At 49.4% G+C, this 22,109-nt stretch overlaps 1 protein-coding gene across 35 annotated transcripts in view; it reads right to left on the reverse strand.

Moving 5' to 3' along the window:
- Nucleotides 1-22,109, reverse strand: part of MYO18A (myosin XVIIIA) — a 768,001-nt gene that overhangs the window by 195,266 nt on the left and 550,626 nt on the right. For all 35 annotated transcript variants that reach the window (XM_085649195.1, XM_085649183.1, XM_085649196.1 and 32 more), the window contains 3 exons: nt 14,635-14,745; nt 13,154-13,258; nt 462-608 (listed from right to left, as the gene is read on the reverse strand). In XM_085649195.1, coding sequence (XP_085505321.1) covers nt 462-608; nt 13,154-13,258; nt 14,635-14,745 — 363 coding nt within the window. The remainder of the gene's footprint in view (nt 1-461; nt 609-13,153; nt 13,259-14,634; nt 14,746-22,109) is intronic.

Genomic DNA, 22,109 nt, shown 5'->3' on the forward strand with positions numbered 1-22,109 from the left:
AGACGAACCAACACAAGATCAAAATGAAAACAGAGAAAATAGATTTTGAACCAAGTATGACTGTGATTGAATGAAGGACACATGAAAATAAAGGAAGAGGATTTGGGCACAAAAAATGTATTGTAAATTTTGATATATCATAGATTTTTGTAGGAACAATTTATGTAATTTCTTAAAGGCAACACAATTTGTGATTGTGTTTGCTGAACCTGGATTTAATTCATTTGGATTGAGAAAATAAATAAATACATTATTATGAATAAATACATGGAAAATCAGAATTACCTGAAAATAAGAAAGGGGAAAATCATATTTATAAGATGAAACCTGGAAACTCTCCTTTATCAATATACATGTAGTTTTGACCCAGAGACTTCCTTAAATGGGTACCTCAGTAGTTGAACCTCATACTGCCTTAGGTCCTTGTATCTGGGTACTCGTATCTCGAATGGTTGCCTCACCTGATTTTTAAGCTGGGCAATCTCGCGTTTGCTGGGTGCATTATTCTTAAGGTGGTCCAGCATCATTTGAGCGTCAGCCAGGAGAGCTTTCGTTCTCTTCAAGTCCTTGCGCAGACGTTTTTCTGACTCAAAATCTCGTTGGCTCACCTGAAAGGAAGAAAACTCACATCAAGGAACTTCTAAGCAAACATTGAACCTATACAGGCCTGAGGGATCGTCTGCTAGAGAGAAATGCGGATCTGTACCACTCTAGAAGCCTGAGGGATCAGTCTGCTGGCTGAGAGATGCCAAATCATACTTTACTGCAGTACTCCGCACTGATTGCCTGCGAAGAACTGCAGTATAATGCAGAAGCAAACATAGAGGTCTAAAGGTTTGAGGGATAACTCTGCTGTCTGATCAGCTGCTGAGTTTTACAAAACCTGCTGAACACAAAGCACAACTCGGAGTCTGAGGAATAGCTCTGTTGCTCAGCGCCTGCAAAACAGAACACAGAGCTCAGGGGCCTGGTGGACACCTCTGCTGTATGGGAGATAGCTCTACAGAAGTTACAATTTAACAGGCATGAAGAATAGTACAGAGTTGTTGGGGGTGTCAAACACCTTTAGAACACAGCATACATATTTTCTGAGGTACAACTATTCTATGCAAGGGTTCTCTTTGAAACAAAACCATTAATTCCAAAGGCCGTGGAACAGCTCTGTAATGTCTGAGGGATACAGAGCAAACTTACAGCTCTGTGGGCTTGGAAGATAGATCGGTCTGAGTAAGAAACAGAGATACAGCTCTACAGACCTGAAGAATAGTTCACAGGAATCAGAAGACAGTGCTGTCCAAACCTGCAGAGCAACCGCGCTCACGCCTGAGGGATTGTTCTGCTACCTTCTACCATGCAGAACAGAAGTTACAGGTCTGGCACATTAATTGGCCTGTGTGGGACAGCTTTGGTAGTTAAATGATGGCTGCACTGTTCAACCGGACGTTTTGCGTGCCCCAAGGCAGCTCTGCTCACCAAGAAAGAATGAAACACAACTTACGAGGTTGAGGCCTAAACAACAGTTCTTCCACCTAGGTGCTATTTAGTGGGGAAAAAATGTTCAATTTGTGCTGTTTTGCACCTTTTCTCGTTGTGATGCAAACGTGGTTTTGCAGCAGCAAAAATTAATATTCACACGTTGCCTGTTGTAGACACTGCTTATTTTTAGTAGTGCAAAACGGCACTAATCACAGAAAAATAGAAATGACCTACATTACTTGCCCTTACCATGTGGAATAAAAAACCCCTATGACGATTTGCGAGCACAATCTCTGGAAAGTTGGTAACTAACAGTCTTCCAGATACGGTAAAGGTTAACATTATGGGTACTCACAAACATTTTCCCACGGGCCACAAAGTTTGGTCTATGATGTGACCGATGGCCGCACTGATGCCACCAGGGTGGTGGTCAGGGAGTAGGGGGTGATGGGAGGGGGTGTTTTGTGGCAAGGTGGGTGTAGGAGAAGCGAAGCGAAGCATATACATAAAGATTCTGAATTGCATAATGTGAAACCAAAAGCATGCGATTAATCCTAGCTTCTCCACTTAACCAATCTGCGTGAGCCTAAGATATCGTTTTATTTCACTTTTCCTCCTTTTTCTTCATTATCACATATGACTTCAGCATGTATTACAAAACTTTGTGTTTGATTTAATAAACTACAAGGTTCATGTATAATAGAAACTCAGCCCACTCAAAGACTTCACATAACAACTGACTTATCTCTTAGTTCACTATTGGCATTGTTGTCAGGGTGAGAAAAGTGTACATTTTTCTAAATTATTGTTTGAAAAATTTCACTTTGAAAAAAATGTCTTCTCCACACACTGATATAATCTGATGTACTAAAGTGAAACTTCTTTTTTTTGGGGGGAGGGTTTGGGGGATAGAGTCTTATATAGAGCGAACTTGACCCAAAGGTATCAGTGCGCTTTAGAGGAGCAACAGTTGCGTTACAGACGGACACATTCCTTTTTGGTGGACACGGGGAGATTGAGGGATTTGCCCAGAATCACAGGATGTTGAGCGTCCCTGCTGAGACTCAAACCCGGTTCCCCAGCTTCATAGTCGACCACCCCGGTTCTGCATGTTAATGAAATACACTTTTTGAATTTTGAAAAGACTATCATACTTTTACTGCAAGATGTCTTTAAAAATGAAGGTGTTTCTAAAGTTAGCAGTGCAGGACACCCTAGTTACTCCCTTTAATTTCAATTAACCTTTAAAGTACATTCCTGCCCGTTTATTTAGCATGTTTGTTAATGTTAGTGCTGAGTAGACTAAACAGCAGCCCAGTGCTGCTGTTGAGCAGGGGGTGCATGTAAAGGTCAGGAGGGCCACATGCGGCCCCTTTGGCCGTACTTTGAGTATCACTGGTTTACATCAATGTCCATTAGGTTCGGATCCTGGCACCAGCTCAAAATTAATCCAACTTAATCTGGGCGAGTCTCAAATTGTCGATAGCTCTGATTGAACGTGTCCGTCTGGTACAGCGAAGTGCTGTCATCATAGGTACTTTTTGTTTTCATACGAACGATGCAGTCCTGAGGATGGTCTTGGGGATAAAAACATTTTGAGACCAAAGCGTTGATGCATTTCCCATCTTTCTTTTGAAAAGATCCATGAAAAGTTGGGTTGTAATGTCTACAAGACATACACCCTCAAGATAAACATAGAAAGTGGGCATCCAATACATCAACGTCTGTTTAAGAACATCGACCCAACTGGTGCAAGGACTACACAGTATCGATGTATTTGAAACTTTTGTATAAATAACCCCTGTGCAATATCTTTATGTATGTTGAATTAAAAATTGTGTTTTGATATTCTATGTTTAAACACAATTTTTCAATGGAAACACCTTTGTCAATGATATTTGATGATGAATACGTAATGTTAATTGCAATGATATAGAATTAGATTCAGATGCAACTGAAAAGCGTCACTGAATAGGAGAAAATCATTAACAAACTATTTCATAACAATATCCCTTGTTGGCACGGTTACATGTTTAGACTTGAGTACCCAAGCCCACAAGGATAGATTGGGTTGCTTTTTTCTGTAATTACCTCACCGAGGTGAGCATCTGCCGCATTGTACCTATCAATTAGTCTTGTAGAAGTTAACCACTGGAACACAAGGCTCTTCAGTGAGTTCCACTCAATAACAATGTGCTCCTCTCAGTATCTAAGTGATAAAGCTGGAATGCACAAGTCAATTTCCATTAAACTGGTATTTCTAAACATCACTGGATAAAGTATCAAAGAAATATAGGTGTATGAACAATCAAGAAGGCGCAGTTTCTAAAGCACAAGTTACTACTTGTGTAACGATATATCTGTAAGAGACATTAGTGAGTGATAGATTCCTTACCTTAGAATATCCCCAGGTGTCAGACTGGATCCAGAACGTTTTCGTCAGCAGTACCCCTGCGCGTCGGAAGGTGGCGTTGTGCGGCTCTGCGTCCGTCGCTGGCATCGTAAGCGCCGAGATGACGTCACGGAGACTACTTAGGCGCCACCCATACGCGCCAACGTCAGTTCTGTACACGACTTTCCGCGCCAGGAACGCAGAGCCATGCAAGAAACTGACCACTGGTGCCATGAAACTAGGGCCCTGAAAGGGATAACCTTAACCCTAGAAATCAGTTCGCAGAATGAGGAGGATGGGTGGGGCGGTAAGGAATCTATCACTAACTAATGTCTCTTGTGCATCTGAAAGAGACACGTTAGTGATCGATTCCTTACCTTAGAATAGATACCCCAGCAATACCTACCCGGAGGTGGGTCTGCGAACCAAAATCACACCAGAAAGTCCCGGCGAACCGAACGGCCAAAGAAGCCATCTCTCCGGACTTGGCTGTCTAGGCAGTAGTGCTTGGTAAAAGTGCGCAGTGAGGCCCATGTAGCTGCCTGACAGATGTCCTGCAAGGAAAGGCCGCATCCCAAAGCAGTAGTGGCTGTCGTTGCCCTGGCAGAATAGGCACGCAGACCAGGGCCGGACTGGCCGTAGCGGGCACCGGGCAATCCCCCGGTGCACTGCATGGGTGGGGGCCGGTTTTGGGCCCCTAGGGGCCATTTTTGTTACATGGCCTTTTTTTCAGCGTAGCTGCAAAATCTGCTCTGTAACAAAATCGGCCCAAAACCGGCCCTGGCAAAGAGCTCGGCGGCACCCCCAACCCCCTGCTGGGGAGAGGAGGGGGGCAGCCAAGCACTTTGCCAGGGACGGTTTTGGTTCCCAGTCTGGCCCTGACGCAGCCCTACAGGAGGCTCCTTCTAGCCAACGAGTAACAGGCTTTGATGCAGAGAACGACCCACCGAGAGATGGTCCGTTTGTGCACGGACCGACCTTTTTTGGCGCCCACGTAGCTAACAAAAAGTTGGTCATCCACCCGGAACCATTGTGTACGTTTCAGATAGAACGAGAGCGCACGTTTTGGGTCCAGACGATGGAGCCTCTCTTCTTCTTTTGAAGGATGCGGAGACGGAAAGAAGGTGGGCAAAGTGATGGTCGGCCCAATCTGGAAGGGCGTGACAACCTTGGTAAGAAAGAAGGACGAGTCCTTAAAACCACTTTGTCCGTATGAACGGAGAGAAAAGGAAGTTTAGAAGAAAGAGCCTGGAGCTCACTCACTCTTCTGGCAGAGGTGAGAGCTACCAGGAAAGCCGTCTTCAGAGTGAGAAGACGTAAAGGACAGTCATGAAGTGGCTCAAAGGGAGCACATATCAGATAGGTCAAGACAAGATTTAAGTCCCATCGAAGCATTATGAAGGGCATGGAAGGAACATGTGTGTAATGCCTTTCAGGAAGCGATTAACAATTGGGGACTTAAAAAGAGAAGGCCGATCTGGAAGCCGTAGATAGGCGGAAGTGGCCGAGAGATAACCTTTGATAGTGCCCAGAGCAGAGCCCTGCTGGGCCAAAGAGAGAGAGAAATAGAAGGACCTCTGAAAGGGGGGAAGCAAGGGGATCCACAGCCTTTGCTGAGCACCATGCCACAAATTTGTTCCACGTGTAGGCGTATACCGTCTTAGTAGAGGGACGCCTGGCTGCCAGAATAATGTCACAGACTGCGGAAGAAAGGACGAAAGCTGTCAACTGTCGCCGCTCAATCTCCACGCATGGAGGTGGAGGCTGGACAGGTTCGGGTGGAGGACCGTTCCCTGGTGCTGCGGCAGAAGATCCTCCCAAAGAGGCAGTCGACTCGGGGGAGCAATCGCCATGCTGAGTCACTCGGGATACCAGTATCTTTGTGCCCAATCCGGAGCCACATAGGATGACTTGGGCCCGATCGCGCTGAATCTTCATCAGCACTCTGGGCAGAAATGGTATAGACGAAAAGGCGTACAACAGACTGCAGCTCCACTCGTGACGAAAAGCGTCGCCGAGCGAGTGCCGCCTCGGAAATTCCAACGTGCAGAATTGATGACATTGCGCGTTCTCTCCGGTGGCAAATAGATCTAACCAAGGCTCTCCCCACCGCAGAGAGAGACCTTGCGCCATCTCAGAGTAAAGGCGCCATTCGTGATCCATCATGCACCGGCGGCTGAGTTTGTCCGCTCTGGCGTTCAGAGAACCTGCCAGGCTGTGAACCACCAAGGGAATGCCTTTATGTTCCTGCCATGTCCAGAGGCGGAGAGCCTCCTGACATTGGGTCCACGACCCCACCCCGCCCTGTTTGTTGCAATATCACATGGCGGTGGTGTTGTCCATGAACACCTGCACTACACTTCCCCGAACAGAGGGAAGGAATGCTTTCAGTGCAAGTCGGAGTGCCCGAAGCTCCAAAAGGTTAATATGGAGCCAGGACTCCGCCGGAGACCAAAGGCCCCTGATCTCCGCCTCTCCCATGTGGCCGCCCCATCCCAGAAGGGACGCAACCGTCACCGCTGTGTGCTCCAGTTGGGGAAGGGAGAGTGATCTGTCAGTGTCCCAATCGCAATGCGTGAGCCACCACTGCAATTGTCGTGCAGCGCCCTCCGAGATATGGACGTGATCAGCCAGGTTGCCCCGATGCTGTGCCCACTGGAACTTCAGGTCCCACTGCAGAGTCTGCATATGCCATCTGGCATGGTGCACTAGCAGGATGCCATTAGGCCCAGGAGCCGTAGGGTCACCCTGACCGAAACCCGAGATAGAGGCCGAAAGACTGGAATCATAACCTGAATAATCCGGACTCGCTGAGCGGGAGGATAAACCCGAAACTGCGTCGAATCCAGAACCGCTTCGATGAAGGGGAGACTCTGAGAGGGACTCAGGTGAGACTTCGGCACGATGAAAGAGAACCTCAGCAAATGCAGGAGGTCGGCCGTAGTCTGGAGGTGGGAGACGACTGCCTGAGGCGAACCCGCCTTCAACAACCAGTCATCGAGATAGGGGAGGACTGGAACCCCTGAGCCACGCAGATGAGCTGCGACCACCGCCATCCCTTTCGTGAGCACCCGAGGGGCACTGGTAAGGCTGAAGGGGAGCATGGCAAACAGAAAGTGCTCTAGGCCTACCGTGAACCGCAGGTAACGCTAATAGGCCGGCAGGACGGGGATATGAAAATATGCATCCTGCAAGTGCAATGCTACCATCCAGTCTCCAGGGTTGAGGGCCGCCAAGCCCTGAACCAGAGTCAACATCTTGAACTTCTCCTTCTGGAAGAAGCAATTGACGTTCCTGAGGTCCAAGATGGGACGCAGACCCCCCCCGTTTCCTTTTTGGGGACCAGAAAGTAGTAGGAATAATAACCACGTCCCACTTCAGGCCCAGGAACACGCTCAATGGCCCCCTCAGCCCGGACAGCCGTGACTCCCTGCTGGAGAAGCACAAAAAGGTCCCCCGATATGCGGTGGAACTGAGGTGGCATGGCAGGAGGACAGTCTCGAATGGGAGGGAATAGCCCCTACGAGCGATATGCCCGGGAGTCCTTAAAACGCTCCAGCGCACTTTATGCCTTATCGCCAAACAGGCGAGTACCAGCAAAGGGCATGTCCATAAGGGAACTTTGTACATCCCCTGAAAAACCAGTGGACTGAAACCAGGCTTGACGATGGAGGGCCACTGTTGCGGAAATCGGCCTACCCAGTGAGTCCGCCGTGCCTAGTCCACACCTAATGGTGAGCTTTGCTGCATCTGTCCCCTCAGCACAGCTTGGGAAAGCATTGTCCGAGCCTCCTCCGGACACTGAGGCAGCACCTGCGAAACCGTGTCCCACGGCTAAAGGGCAATTTTTCGCAGCTCGCATTGATTCTGCCAAGAACAACATTAAAGAAATCTTTGCCATAGTGCAGAGTTTTACGTCGCCGCTGGCACAAGCGAGCGTAATTCCATCTTCTCTCGCCTGGTGTAACACGCTCTCATGCTGTTTCAGAGATAAAATTCAGGCCATCCAGGCTACATTTCCTTCAGGTAATGGCTGCTGTGAGGGGCCTTTGGCGGTGCAACCTGCTACTTCCACCTGCTCTCTGTCAGCATTTAGAGCAGTCGACCCCCTGGAATCTCTTAAAATCCTCAGGGGACTTAAGTCCGGTTCTCCTTCGGACTCTTGCCCGGCCAGGCTTTTGGCAGCAGTGGCAGAGAGTGTACATATAGAGGTGAATTTTATCATCAATCTGTCTCTTCAGACAGCGGCTGTTCCTCAGGGGTGGAAGCAGGCGAAGATCTTGCCGCTTCTTAAAAAACCTTCTCTGGATCCCCTTAACCCAGGGAACTATCGGCCCATCTCCCTCCTTCCGGCTATTGTCAAGGTCTGTGAGAACTTGGTCAATAGACAACTTACAGAATATGTGGAGACTGAGGCTCTTCTCCATCCAGCTCAATCAGGGTTTTGAGCCTCTCACAGCACTGAGACTGTCTTAGTTGAGGTGGTGGAGGCCATCCGGGAGTGCCTCGACGCCGGCGGGAGGGCGGCAATAATCTTGCTGAACCTCTCGGCCGCATTCGATACGGTCCCACATGCTCTTCTCCTGGCCCGACTAGCAGAGATTGGTGTGTCGGGAGTTGTTTGGGGCTGACTTAGGTCTTTCCTGGCGGAACGGGTTGAGCAGATTTGGCTCCCTCCTTTCTCCTCCTCCCCATAGCTGGTAACTACTGGAGTCCCGCAGGGTTCCTCCCTTAGCCCTCTCCTCTTTAACATTTATGTTATGCCACTGATATATCTGGCAGAGGAGCTTGGGGCTAAGGTGATGGCCTATGCGGATGATACCCAGTTTTTGTTTACCTGAGTCAAAACATCCGATTCCGTCTCAGCGGCGCAACAGTGCCTAGTTTCCATTTTTAAATGGTTGGCGGATGCACAGCTTAAGTGCAATGAACAAAAATCTGAGATTCTGCTCTTTGTTAAGTTTCCTGTTGATTTCCGAGAGCAGCTGTGGCCACCCGACTCTCTACTGCCCCTCTCCTCAGGACAGCCCGCTAAAAATCTGGGAGTGTGGTTCGATAAGAGTCTTTCTTTCTCAACACACATTAAGAAATTGGCCGGCTGTTGTTTCGGCCTTCTTAAGACGCTTAGGAACTTTTTTCCACTCCTGCCGCAGGCAGCAAGAGAAACTGTTACGTGTGCTTTGATTTTGTCACGTTTAGATTATGCTAATGCCCTCTATGCTGGTGCCCTGATTATGCTAATGCCCTCTATGCTGGTGCTCCTGGCTACCAGCTTAAAAAGCTTCAGGTGGTTCAGAATATGGCGGCCAGATTGCTTTTGGGCATTTCGGCGAGGAATAGTGTGGCTCTTCAATTGCGCTCTCTTCATTGGCTGCCTGTGGCGGACAGGGTCAAGTTTAAATCTCTGGTTCTGGCCCATCGTGCTCTCCACGGTTATGGCCCCGTTTATCTTCAGAGGCGCTTCTCTTTTTACGTTCCTTCGCGAGCCCTTCGATCTTTGTCCCTTCGTTTTGCTCGGGTCCCGCGCTTCAAGTTTCAGAGGCTAGGGTGCAGCTCTCTTGTGGTGAAGGCAAGTGTGGCCTGGAATGCCCTCCCCCTTGCCCTGCGGTCCATCCAGGACCCAGCTGTGTTCAAAAGGAAACTTAAAACTCATTTCTTTGCCTGATAGCTTCGTCTTGCACCCCTCTGACATCGCGACGGGACACTCTCGAGTATCCGAGCGCGTTATAAATGGAAATAACATAACATAACACAGCATGGGAATAGCGCCCAAAAGGCATGTGGTGTTCACCAACCGCAGCCCTAAGCTGGCAGATGAAAACTGTTTCTTGACTAACTGTTCTAGAGTTTTGGAGTCCTATCCGGCGTAGCGGAAGGGAATGCGACTTGGCGAAGTGGAGGTCTGGAGGACCAGGCTCTCCAGGGTTGGGTGGGTGGACAGAAAAGCAGGGTCACCCGGGGCCGGGCGATGGCACCAGGCCACATTCTTATCCACGGGAACCCCCATGGCCGGTGTAGACCAGGTGCCCATCAAGACATCAGGTAATGCCTCATTCAACGGAAGCAGGGGCTCCGAAGAGCTTGTCGGCGGCTGAGGTACTTCAGCGAGGAGGCTAGTCTTGAGGGTCACTGTAGGCAGGTCAAGGTCAAGGGCCTCAGCTGCTCTACGGAGAACCATAGTGTATGTGGCGCCCTCCTCCATAGCCACAGAAGGAGGAGAAAGAAAACCAGGGTCAGAGGAGAGGTCAAGGCCACCGGCATCCTCTAGCTCTTTTGTCCATTCCTGTTCTGACCCGCACTGCCGTGCGAGAGAGTCCTCGGACCCCTCCCAGTCGTTCCCTTCCTCCACTGCCCGTGGAACAGGAGGGAGGGTGGGACAGGGGAATACAAATGGTCGAACGGTGCCGGGAACACCGCCGGTCTGGCTCCGTGTCCCAATTAGGGTCCCAACTCCGGGAACCCGGGCAAAGGTGGAGGTGGAACGAACGGAACCCACTGCGGCGCCGGGGCCAGAGCCGCCGGCGGAGGTCCCTGCGGTGCCAGAGCCGCCGACAGAGGTCCCTGCGGCGCCGGGTCCGGAGCTGCCGGCAGGGGTCCCTCAAGCTCCAGGGCTGGACATGGCAGCACCAACAGCGGACCCGGCAGCAAGGGAGGGCCCTCAACTGGGACCGCGGGCCTGAAGAGGCGGTCCATGGCTGCAAGAAAATCTTGCACCTGGGCAGGAGTCTCCGATGGACCCGGAGAAGGGGGGTAGGCCGCGGGACTCACAGGCTCCAAAGGAGCTGCGGGGTTGGTAACCCCAGCCCCCTCGTCTGCGTCCGGAGGCCGACGAGGGGACGTCAGAGAGCGGAAACGCTTCTTCAACTTCTTCTTATGACGTTTCTTACCCGAATCCGAGTGGGAAGCCTTCGACCCCGGGGAGCGATGACGATGGCTCCACGAGCGATTTCTCGAGCAACCCCTGGACCTTGAAGGGCGCAGAGACGACCACTGGGCCCCAAGTAGCTTATGGGACCGCTCCCGCAAGGCCTTCGGAGCTATGTCGAAACATGACCCGGAGTCATGGACGCGCGCCAGACAGTAGAGACAGACGCCATGGAGGCTGGCCACCGACATCGTACGGCGTCAGGCCCCACAGGATGTAAATCCAGGCATCCCTACATGGCACCAGGAGTCAAAGACTCAAAAATGGAAGACAAAAAGTCTCAAAAAATTAGTCAAAAAGTGACTTGGGTACTTGCTCTAACCGAATCTGCGCATGCTGGCGCGGAAAAAGAAAGAACGGACGTCAGCGAGCACGGGTGGCGCCTAAGTAGTCTCCGTGACGTCATCTCGGCGCTTACGACGCCAGCGACGGACGCGGAGCCACATGACGCCACCTTCCAACACGCAGGGGTACTGCTGACGAAAACTTTCCGGATCCAGTCTGACGCCTGGGGATATTCAAAGGAAAGGAATATATCACTAACCTGTCTCTTTCAGATACTCGCATCACTCAAATCTTCCTAATGTTTTTGCTTGATTTAATCTGACACGATTTATAGGGAGGATGAGCCGTCAGTTGAGGACTTAAAATCAGTAACATGTGGTTGAATGGACTGAGGTTAGGGGGGCAAAAATGCCCTGGAGTAAGCAAGGGGGTGTCTAAAGCTGGTCCAACAAAGCCAGGCTAGACTTTCAAAACAACACTGGCTATGTAAAAGGGGTCTATTTAGACTTAATGTAACTTTATCATATGTGGTTCGAGGAATATATTCCATGCGCTGGCTCTCGTAGACCGACCCTGGACACATCTTCCAAAGGTGACCCATTTGGTAATCTCTAGTTCATAGATCTGATGCTTTAGAACTTAGCTTCTTGAAAATGCACTAAAAGATTTGAAAGGTGCCTCAAAATATCTACCATTCATCAGAGAGGATCCTTGAACTAATCACCGTCCTAATTTAAAAGCACGCCACCTGGAAAGATGTCCTTAGCAGAACAGTGCCTGGACACTCCTTTGGAGAAGCTGTGCGCTTTATAAATTGCCTTCATTCATTGCTCACACTACAGCCCATGCTGGGTGGATGCCAGTGATCATGATGGAAAAAACAAGGTATTGCACCATGGAGGGAAGTCTGCGAGACTCAGCGCACCTAGAGTCTGGAGGAAGAGTTCTTCACAGTTGGGGAGGCTGTTGCCACTGGACATTCAGTGTCTTGTGTATCCTTCCGGGGTGACTCTGAAATCACAGGTAGCTATGTCTCTGCTGTCCCATTATTATTCTGCGGCTGTGTGCACTTTTGAGAACATGGTGGGCTTTGTTCGTCCTATTATGCACGTCCTGCTCCTGCGAGACACTGCTTCTGCTGTCGTGCACACTCTGATATCAAGGAGTCTTCATTCGTCCTGTCAAGTACATCCTGCCATTACATGGATCTCATCTTCTGCTGTCACTTGCACCCTAATAAAATGGGGGCTCTGCTCGTCCTGTCATGTGCACCCTTATAACATGGTGGGTTTGCTCGTCATGTGCTTCCTGCTGTGATGCGGCACCTGCTCCTGCTGCCATGTGCTGTCTGTCAGTTAATGTGGGGGTTTTGCTGCTGCTGTCCCATGCCACCTGCTATTACGAGGCGCTCTGCTGCTATGTCTGCCAGAAGCACTCTGATAATGGATGTTGCATGTGCTTCCTGAATGTAAAATGCTCCTTGTCTCATGTACTTATGGGCTGTGTTTTTTAATTCCCCACCTGTATCAAGTTTTTAAGACCTCTGTTTTTAAAGTATCAAACACTCTCAAGGTTGGAGCCAAAGGGGCTTCTATCCCAAATGCGCTATCTTGATGTTGCCGTAGGAATTGCACGATTTATACTTACTTTTAAGCAGAGTTTTAAGGATGGGTTAGTATAAAGTTCTGCTGCTCAGGGGCTGATCCTGGTTTTTTAAGCTGTTATTACAGGGTAAATGCTTTACTGTTGTTTTGAGGCCAATTGTCCCAATAAACTCCCTTTGCGCTCTCTCTCTCATGGGGCCTGGGTTCTTCTGGGGGGTGAGCTGTCCCTGGGCGCCCTGGTGCCGAGGCCCTTTTCTCCTGTGATAATTACATGGACAACATATAGAGCTGCACTCGATTTTTTCCGTGGGCACTTGTATTAGGAAGTATTCAAATTCTCCTGTCACGCACACAAGAGTAACATAGGGGGATATAACGGGGTGCTCTGATTGTCCTTTCAAGGGCACCCCCTCTATAGCGAGAGGTGGGGGGGGGGGGAGGGGGAGTGGCGCTTGGCTGCGCCGCTCGTACCTGGTCGCTGACAGCAGACAGCTTGCTCTCCAAATCTCTCTTCTCCCTCAGGACCTTCTGCTTATCCTCGTACTCCTCTTCGAGCTGGAGCTCCATCTGCTTGAGCTGGTGTCAGGGGAGAAAGAAGAGCACGCGGGGTTAGCTAAAGCCGCCACCGAGAGCCAGGGCACGTGCGCAGCATGGCGGCCGCCGGGTGAGAGGGAGGGCGCGAGGGCTGCTGGGCGCTAGGGAGACGGCGCGCACTGCTGTGAGAGAGGGAGCGCTGTGTGCGGCGAGAGGCGCAGGTGCGTATATTCACTGCTTCCACACGTGCGCGGTTGAGGGGACCCCCTCTAGCATGGGTACGCCTGGGGCCCCCCGCACCGTGGGGGCCTTTGTTACGCCCCACTGCTATGAAGGACGGAACGCTGCATGGGTACGTGTGTACACTTCTATGAAGAACGGAACGCTGCGTGCGGCTAGAGGCGAAGGGTGGGTGTGTTCACCGCTTCCCTACGTGCGTGTGTACAGTGCGATGAAGTACGGAATACTGAATGAGGCGAGGGGTGCGTGTTCACTGCTTCCTCGCGTGCGCCTGTACACTGCTAAGAAGTACGGAATACTGCATTAGGCTAGAGGCAGGGGGGGCGTAAATTCACTGCTTCCTCACGTGTGAGCACTGCTATGTATGAAGGAGAGAATGCTGCATACGTGGGGAGAGGTAACGTGTGCATGTACTGCTTTGTCACGTGAGGAGTGTGCGTGCGTGCGTGCACGGCTACGAAGGAGGGAATGCTGTACACGTGCGGCTAAAAGTGAAAGGTGTATGTTCACTGGTATCTTCCATGCGAGCGGGGTGTATGTGTTTACCTCTGTGGGAGTATGTTGTACAAACGCAACAACAGGTGAAAGGAGCGCAATGAATGCTGCGGGGAAAGAGCTCAACACAAGCCGTATTACGCGAGAGCAATGCACGTGCACACTGCTATGGGGAGAGAAATGCTCAGACGCTGCAAAATGTGAAAAGAACGGATGTGTATGTACACCGATATGAAAGGAAATAACACACTGCACAGAAGACGAAGTGGGTGAGAAAAGAATGTATGTTTGCACTGATATGGAAAGCAACGCAGGACACCAGAAGCTACACGTGAAGGTAGTGTGTTATGTGTTGTTAACACTGTTATATACTGCTATGTGGGAGAAACGGTGGTAGAGTCATAAATAAAATGACTGTAGTGCACATTCCTATGTGCAGAAGATGATGCTAATACGATGCTGATGGTGAAAGGCGTGCATGATGTTTAGGTTTGTGTGCACCAGCAGAGCTCCGTGTGGAGGCGCTGCTACTGGAGCTGTATGAGGCAATGTCCAGACATCCACCAGCCGCGGGTAAGGGGGTTGCGGTGGGTGTGAGCGCTGAGAGAGTGCGGTGTAGCAAGTGACAGCTGTTTCCGCTGCTTCAGGGGAGCTGCTCACTGGGAGCCCGAGTTTCCGGGTACCTTTTTCTGGCACGACTGCCGCACGTCCTCCACCTCCTCGTCTTTGCTCTCCAGCTCCTTGGAATGCGTCTGCCGCAGCCGCTCCATCTCCATCTCCAGACGCAGCTTTGCCTGGAAATCACAGACACCATTAGAGCTCCGGGCACACGCACACTGCTCAAGGCGCCCTCCAAACAACAAGACGTCTCCTTGGGCCCAGCCAAGACGTTTTCCTCTACCACCGGAGGCACCTGGGCGAACCCAGCAATAAGTCATTCCTGTAACCACCCAAAGACTTCTCTGCCAAACATCCAAGACCTCTCAGCTAAACACCCAAAGACCTCTCCGCTAAACGCCCAAAGACCTCTCCGCTAAACACCCAAAGACCTCTCCGCTAACACCCAAAGACCTCTCCTCGAAACATCCAAAGACCTCTCCGCTAAACACCCAAAGACCTCTCCGCTAAACACCCAAAGACCTCTCCGCTAAACACCCAAAGACCTCTCCGCTAAACACCTAAAGACCCCTCTTCTAAACACCCAAAGACCTCTCCGCTAAACACCCAAAGACCTCTCTGCTAAACACCCAAAGACCTCTCTTCTAAACACCCAAAGACCTCTCCGCTAAACACCCAAAGACCTCTCCGCTAAACACCCAAAGACCTCTCCGCTAAACACCCAAAGACCTCTCTTCTAAACACCCAAAGACCTCTCCGCTAACACCCAAAGACCTCTCCTCTAAACACCCAAAGACCTCTCTGCTAAACACCCAAAGACCTCTCCGCTAAACACCCAAAGAACTCTCCGCTAAACACCCAAAGACCTCTCTGCTAAACACCCAAAGACCACTACGCTAAACACCCAAAGACCTCTCTTCTAAACACCCAAAGACCTCTCTTCTAAACACCCAAAGACCTGTCCGCTAAACACCCAAAGACCCCTCTGCTAAACACCCAAAGACCTCTTTTCTAAACACCCAAAGACCTCTCTGCTAAACACCCAAAAACCTCTCTTCTAAACACCCAAAGACCTCTCCACTAACACGCAAAGACCTCTCCTCGAAACACCCAAAGACCTCTCCGCTAAACACCCAAAGACCTCTCTGCTAAACACCCAAAGACCTCTACGCTAAACACCCAAAGACCTCTCTTCTAAACACCCAAAGACCTCTCTTCTAAACACCCAAAGACCTGTCCGCTAAACACCAAAAGACCTCTCTTCTAAACACCAAGGGTTTCTCCTTTATTCACCTAAAGTTTTATCTTCTCCTCTTATCATTCAAAGACCTCTCCTCTCAACCCTAAAAGGTTCCTCCTCTGTTCACCCACAGATTTCTCTCTAATCACCCAAGGTTTCCCCTCTAATTATTCAAAGGTTCCTTTTTTGAAGGTCCAAAGGCCTGCTGTCAAATCCAGCCAGGGTCTCTCTCTTTTAACAACCAAATGTCTCTTCCTGAGCTGGTCCAAATGTATTTCTGCAAGCCGTCCAAAGTTCTCATCCCAAATCCTGCAAAAGATCTTTCTTCTAACTATCTAAAAGTCTCTTCAACCGGGCAAAGGTCTCTCCTCTAGTCACCCAAAGGTTTCTCTTTTAACCATTTTCGGATCTCTTCCTGAATCCAGCCACAATTCGACCCTCTGATCACAAAAGTGCACACTTGCATCCAGACAAAGATCTCTCATCTAACCACTCAATGATCTCCGTTATATCCTGGTAACTGCTGCTTCTGTAATCAATGCAGGGTTTCCCTATTAATCACTCAAAGATCCATACCCAAATCCACCTAAAGGACTCTCCTTCAACCACCCAAAACTACCTTGCCAAATTAGGCCAAAGGTCGCTTCTCTAACCATCGAAAAGATTCACATTTAACCTCTTCAATAATAACTACTCTAACCACCTCATTAGTATGACCTTAAAGCACCCAAGTGACCTGCAACATAACCACTGCATGCATTGGCTCTAAACTTCCCACTCGTCAATCAATCTATCTAATCAAATTAGTTTAGCATGTAACTGTGCAACTGACCTCCAGGCCTGATGATCACAACTTTGCCCTCCCCAAGGGTCCTTAAGTCTCTCCTCCAACTGCCTTAGTCTTAAAGTCTATAACAACTTTCCCACCCTCGAATCCATTAGCCTCTTGCTAATCACTCTACTGGTCTCTCCTAACCACTCCATTCATCTCACCAATACACTCCAGACTATTTTTACTTTAACAATTCCCAAATGTCTCAAGTCCACTCCATTTTCTCTTGATCTTTCACCCATTAAATCTGTCTGTCCTCAGTGGGGCACCAGTTGTATCTCCTCTCACCCCATCAGTCCCTTCAACGGCTCCTGTTCATTTCATCCACCTCACTTGCAAAAACCCTTTCTCCATGTTGCTCTTTGACATCAATAAATTTGCACCACTGTCCTGTAGGCCTGGTAAACCCATAGACAGGCCCCTGTGGCAGACCGATCCCCACAAGTCACAGCATCCTTAAAATAGTTAAACACCCAGTAGCATTGGTCGCCTAGAACACCAGGTTCCATCAATTGCCATGAAAGCATTGAATATGTTTCCAAGAGCTTAATATAGAAGAAGCATATTTAATTCGTTACACACCTGAGCATCTGCACAAGTGTAATGAAATTGAAGCAACATCTCAGTTGGGAGGAAACTTTGGAAGGGCATCTATCTATGAATGCGAGAAAGATGGGGATTTCAAACAAAATAATTCTAAAGTGGGACCCAATGAGATGGTTTTATTTATGGTACAACAGAGAAAAGGTAGGTGCATGGAAACTACCAGGTGAAGCAAACCCAGTAGGTTTGTGAACACTCAGGTCCGCATTACCAACTGCAAGAAAAATTAGTCAAAGGGTACTGCAACCAAGAGAGTACTCCAGCAAGGGGGTTTGCTGTAGCAACCCGCATCTTTAGTTCCCGCTAAAATTAATAGTCATCAGACGACTCCATGTCAGCTGGAATGCCTAGCTTCTACCCCTTCACAGCGGTTTTAGAAGTAAGCTTTAGAACTTAGCCGCTTGAAAGTGCCCTAAATGCTTTAAAAGGTGCCTCAAAATAGCTACCATTCATCAGAGTGGACCCTTGAAATAATCAGTGTCCTACTTGCGTTGTTTCTTATGTAAAGCACGCCACCTGGAAAGATGTCCTTAGCAGACTAGTGCCAGGACACTCCTTTGGAGAAGCTGTGCGCTCAATAAATTGCCTTCATTCATTCACTGACCTCAATTTTAGTTCCACTTATGTAACAATGACAACAACTGTCTATGCCTAAAATGGATTAAAGAAGTCAAGCAAAAGTCCATTGCTGGAAACATGGAGTGGTTGGGGGGGGGACACAGATTCGGTTGGCAATCCTACCCAAGAAGCTGTGTTTGCTGCAAGTGTAGGGAGGTAACATAATCCCTGAGTGGATGCAAGTTTAAAGTGCAGATTCATTGGTATGACAGATGAAAGGTCGGGAAAGCTCTTGGTAGAAGGACTCTTGGACAAACAATCTATCAGGCACCTGGGCTGAAGCATAAGGCAATCAGCAGGCTCTGCATGCTTATGCACAGGAAGGAATGTGTGAGCCCGGAGGTCCATGCACCTAGTGCACCGTACCAAACTGTGAGCTTCTGATTCAGATTGTTCTCAGTTTGCCACTGAAAGCCCTCTTTGCAGTGTTTTTAGTATATTTATCTTGAATACCTTTGATGTGTTAACAGGAGAGGTAGACTCAGTCTGGCCGAGGAATATCCAAAGTAACCTCCCTAGTGGGCTAAGCATACTGCCTGGATAGTGTGGGTACAGCCTTTATATGTACCCCGAGCATGAAGTTGCCCTCCCCGTCCAATGCAAATTAATTCTGGTCACATCTAATTTGACCGTTCTCTTTTAACAATGGGATTGTGCAGCAAGCGTGGTTAATGCAGGCCTTTATTTCCCATTTTGAAAGGTTAGATACCCATGACCATGTAGCCCCGTTGTGTCACCACTCTTTCTCTTTCTTGTCCATCTCTGTGGTGTGGAAACATTGTCTTGGTTCCTCTGGGAGGGCGACTGTGGCAGATAACCCTCCTGATATCCGAGGAAGTGCTTGCTTTGCCTCGACTCCCTGCGCCCCCTTCCTTCACCAAACAAACTTCTTTAGAAAGTTGCTAATTACAACTCGTTAGCTTCGAGTTGAATCAATTACCAAAGTTGGGTCAAATTTTACATGTCTGTTTTAATAGTAAAGTTCAGCTGAACACATTTATGATCAGAGAATACATTAGCTGGGTTGGTGTGCCAAGCTCAGGCACAAAATGCCTGCCAATCGAGTCTGGTCATTGATTGACTGGTTATAGAATTTTCAAATGAAGCACAGGTCCGGCTGGAACACGACTATTGTCCTGAGATCCTCAAATATGCAGCCCTTTGCCCAAAACAACATGAAGAAGTGACCTCAAAATTGGCCTACGGGGCGATTCCTGCTGCTCCTGAGGATGTGGAGCATCTTCCAGGTGGCACAAGCAGGACCAAAGTTCTGTCAAGAATGGTTAAATGTAAATGTAAATGTACAGATATTTATATAGCGCAAATCACCAACCGGTCTCTAAGCGCTTGCTTAGGGAACCCGTCCTGGTATTCCCCTGTGAGATAACCCAGCAGGGAATCCACAAGGTGAAAGCCAGGCATCCCGCCGCGAGGGGCCATTGTGGAGATTAAGCAAGCTATTGCCCAGAGTCGCAGAGTGTGAACCCATGAATCGAGTATGCACTGGAGCGAGAATTTTCGAGTCCATGGACAATTTATGGACTCAAGACCCAGCCGAGCCGGGAATTGAACCCTGGTCCCGGGCTGACCTCTGCTTCCAGGTCTGCCTACTCTAACCAGTGAGCCACACTTCTCCAAATACCTTGCACAGAGCTGCCAGGAGTGTCAAACATCTCAGCATGAGGAGCTATTAAAGAGTCTAGGACCGCCTGCCCCTTCCGACCAGAGACTATAATCATCCGCTGAGTGAGGGAAAAGTAACCATGAAAGAACATATTCAGTTGTCCAGAAACAATAAAGGCAAGTTACTAAGTGCAAGCTCGAGTCCTGGGGTAGTGACCTTCTTGGGTGGGTTTATTCCCTACACTATCAAGAACACTTATCCTCCCTCCAGGAGACCCCATATACTTTTCAACAGCCCGCCTTCCTTCCTATGCTGCTGCCAGACGTTGGGAATGGGAGTCACAATTCCCCCTGGTGGCTGATTAGACAACTTGCGTCTCCCCACCATCTGTCTGGCTAGATATGGATTGTCTCTCACCAGTAACTGAGGCACACACCGAAATTCAGTGACCTCCTTTTTGCAACTTCATAATCCCATGCAACTTGGATTCCCAACCTGTAGGAGCCCACTGGCAAACCATTATTCCCACCACAGCCAGTGCTTTCCAAGCCAGCGCCTTGAGGCTGTCCACACCTGGGCCTTTCATCAGGAAAATGTACTTCATCCTGCTGGTCTAAACTTTCATCTTTCATTCAGCTCTTCCTGCTAGTAGGTTGTTGAGGGGCTACTGGCGGGTCAAGAGGTCAACCCTTTGATGCCAATGGGAGGCAAGTGGTGTGCAGGCCACTCTTGCAAGCCAGCTCTCTTGTGCACAACGCAGGCCAGTGAAACATGAAATACTAATTCCCCAGGACACCCACAGTGCGTGGGTCACGCAGCTAGACCCGGGGCAAGGCCAGTGACAGGGCCCTGTTTGCCCTTGGTGAAGGCCGCCCTCTCTATAGCCCGTCGCAGAAGGAAGCAGGCAGGCGCCGCCCTGCGCCGCCATGACAGCCATTTCTCTGGCAGTGCAGACTGCCAACTGCCCGCATAACCTGTCCCCGCTGTACCCAGCTACAGCTAAAGCAATTTTCGGAACACATAACAGCAAGAAATATGTCCGCCATTACCACGGTTTTGGACTACAAATAAGAGGCAACACGGGGCTGCAGGACGAGCTCTGCCTGGCGGTGGGAAGGCGGATAAATCTCCCTTCTACTTCCCTCGAAATCAATTCTACCCCTTCGAGCCAATCGCTCACTCCTAAATGCTCCCGAGGCACCACTGTGGACTCCACGCCGCTCACACCTCCAAACTGAGGGGCAGTTTAAGCCGACACGTGGCGAGGCCAGTCCCAGGGCAGCATTCATTCACAGGGATAAGTCCGCGGCGTGTTGTCTAGTTTAACCCGCGGCTGACATCTATCGGCCTCACCCCCTCGCAGGGAATAAGGGCCGAGAAGGCGAGAAAAAAGGATTTACATGCCCGGAGGAAACCAAAGAAAGCACCTCGCACAGATACACAAACCAATGGAGGGAGAAGAGAGGAAGGAGTAACACAGAGGACCGACAGCAGAGACTGAAAAGAGAGAACTGAGAAAACAGGGCTTCAGACTACAGAGGCATCCCAAATATACAGAACGCAGAGAGGGGCAGACTACAAAAAGCTGCCCTACATTAACAAATACAGATATCCTAAAGTCAGAGAAAAACAGGCAAGACAGAGAAAGTGATGCTCTACACATACGAAGAAAAGAGAGGACAGACCACAAAGCGATATCCTAAACACAGAGAAAAAACAGGACACAGACTCAAGGGATATATTGTAATTATACAGAAGAAAGCCAGTCCCCGACTACAGATACACATATATCCAAAATATACAGGAGAAAGAAGGACATTAAGACCTCAGAGACATATTTCAAAAATACAGAGAAAAAATATAAGGGAGACTACAGAAATATAGACACGTACAGATTAAAAATCGGATACGACAACAAAAATGACAGGGGACAGGAGAGAGATCATTAATAAACCGAGAAAAGACAAAGGTGAGACAGCCATCCTACATATGCAGCCGGTACTGTGTGGTCTGCTTGGACCACAGGGCTCTACTGGACGAGCTCGGTTACCTGGAGTGAAGCACCAGGCAGTCCACCCTCACCAGAGCAGGCGAGAGGTTCTCGTCTACTGGTATTGCCAGGCTGAGATTGGGGAGCACCCCTATTCGACCCCTGCCTTACTTAAAGGCCTTTAGGAAGCCCCTGTCAGTATCTTCGAAACCAGCTGCAGTGTCTACAAAGCCATTCTGCGCAGCACCCCCGCCTACCTTGCTGACCTGCTCACCATCTCCGGCAGCTCTAGTCACGCCCACAGGCAGGACACCAACGAGCTTGAACTGGAAATGTGCAAAAAACAAAGCAACGGGCCTTCTCCATCTAGCCACCTAGGATCGGGAAAGATATCCCCACATCCACCAGGACTGCCCCAGTCCTGCTCCGATTACAGACCAGCACAAGACTCAGATCTTCTAAGAACACTCTTTAAAGCAACAGTCCACAAACCTGCTACTGCTGCCATCATGCAATGACTGTGTTTTTGCCTTTGACCGTGTAAAGAGCTTTCGGTTAGGTTTGCACAATACAGACAGAGAGGTCTCATAAATATACAGATAAAATAGACACCAAACTGCAGAGAGAGGTCCT

Source organism: Triturus cristatus, chromosome 3_2, assembly GCF_964204655.1.
Source record: "Triturus cristatus chromosome 3_2, aTriCri1.1, whole genome shotgun sequence".
Lineage (NCBI taxonomy): Eukaryota > Metazoa > Chordata > Amphibia > Caudata > Salamandridae > Triturus > Triturus cristatus.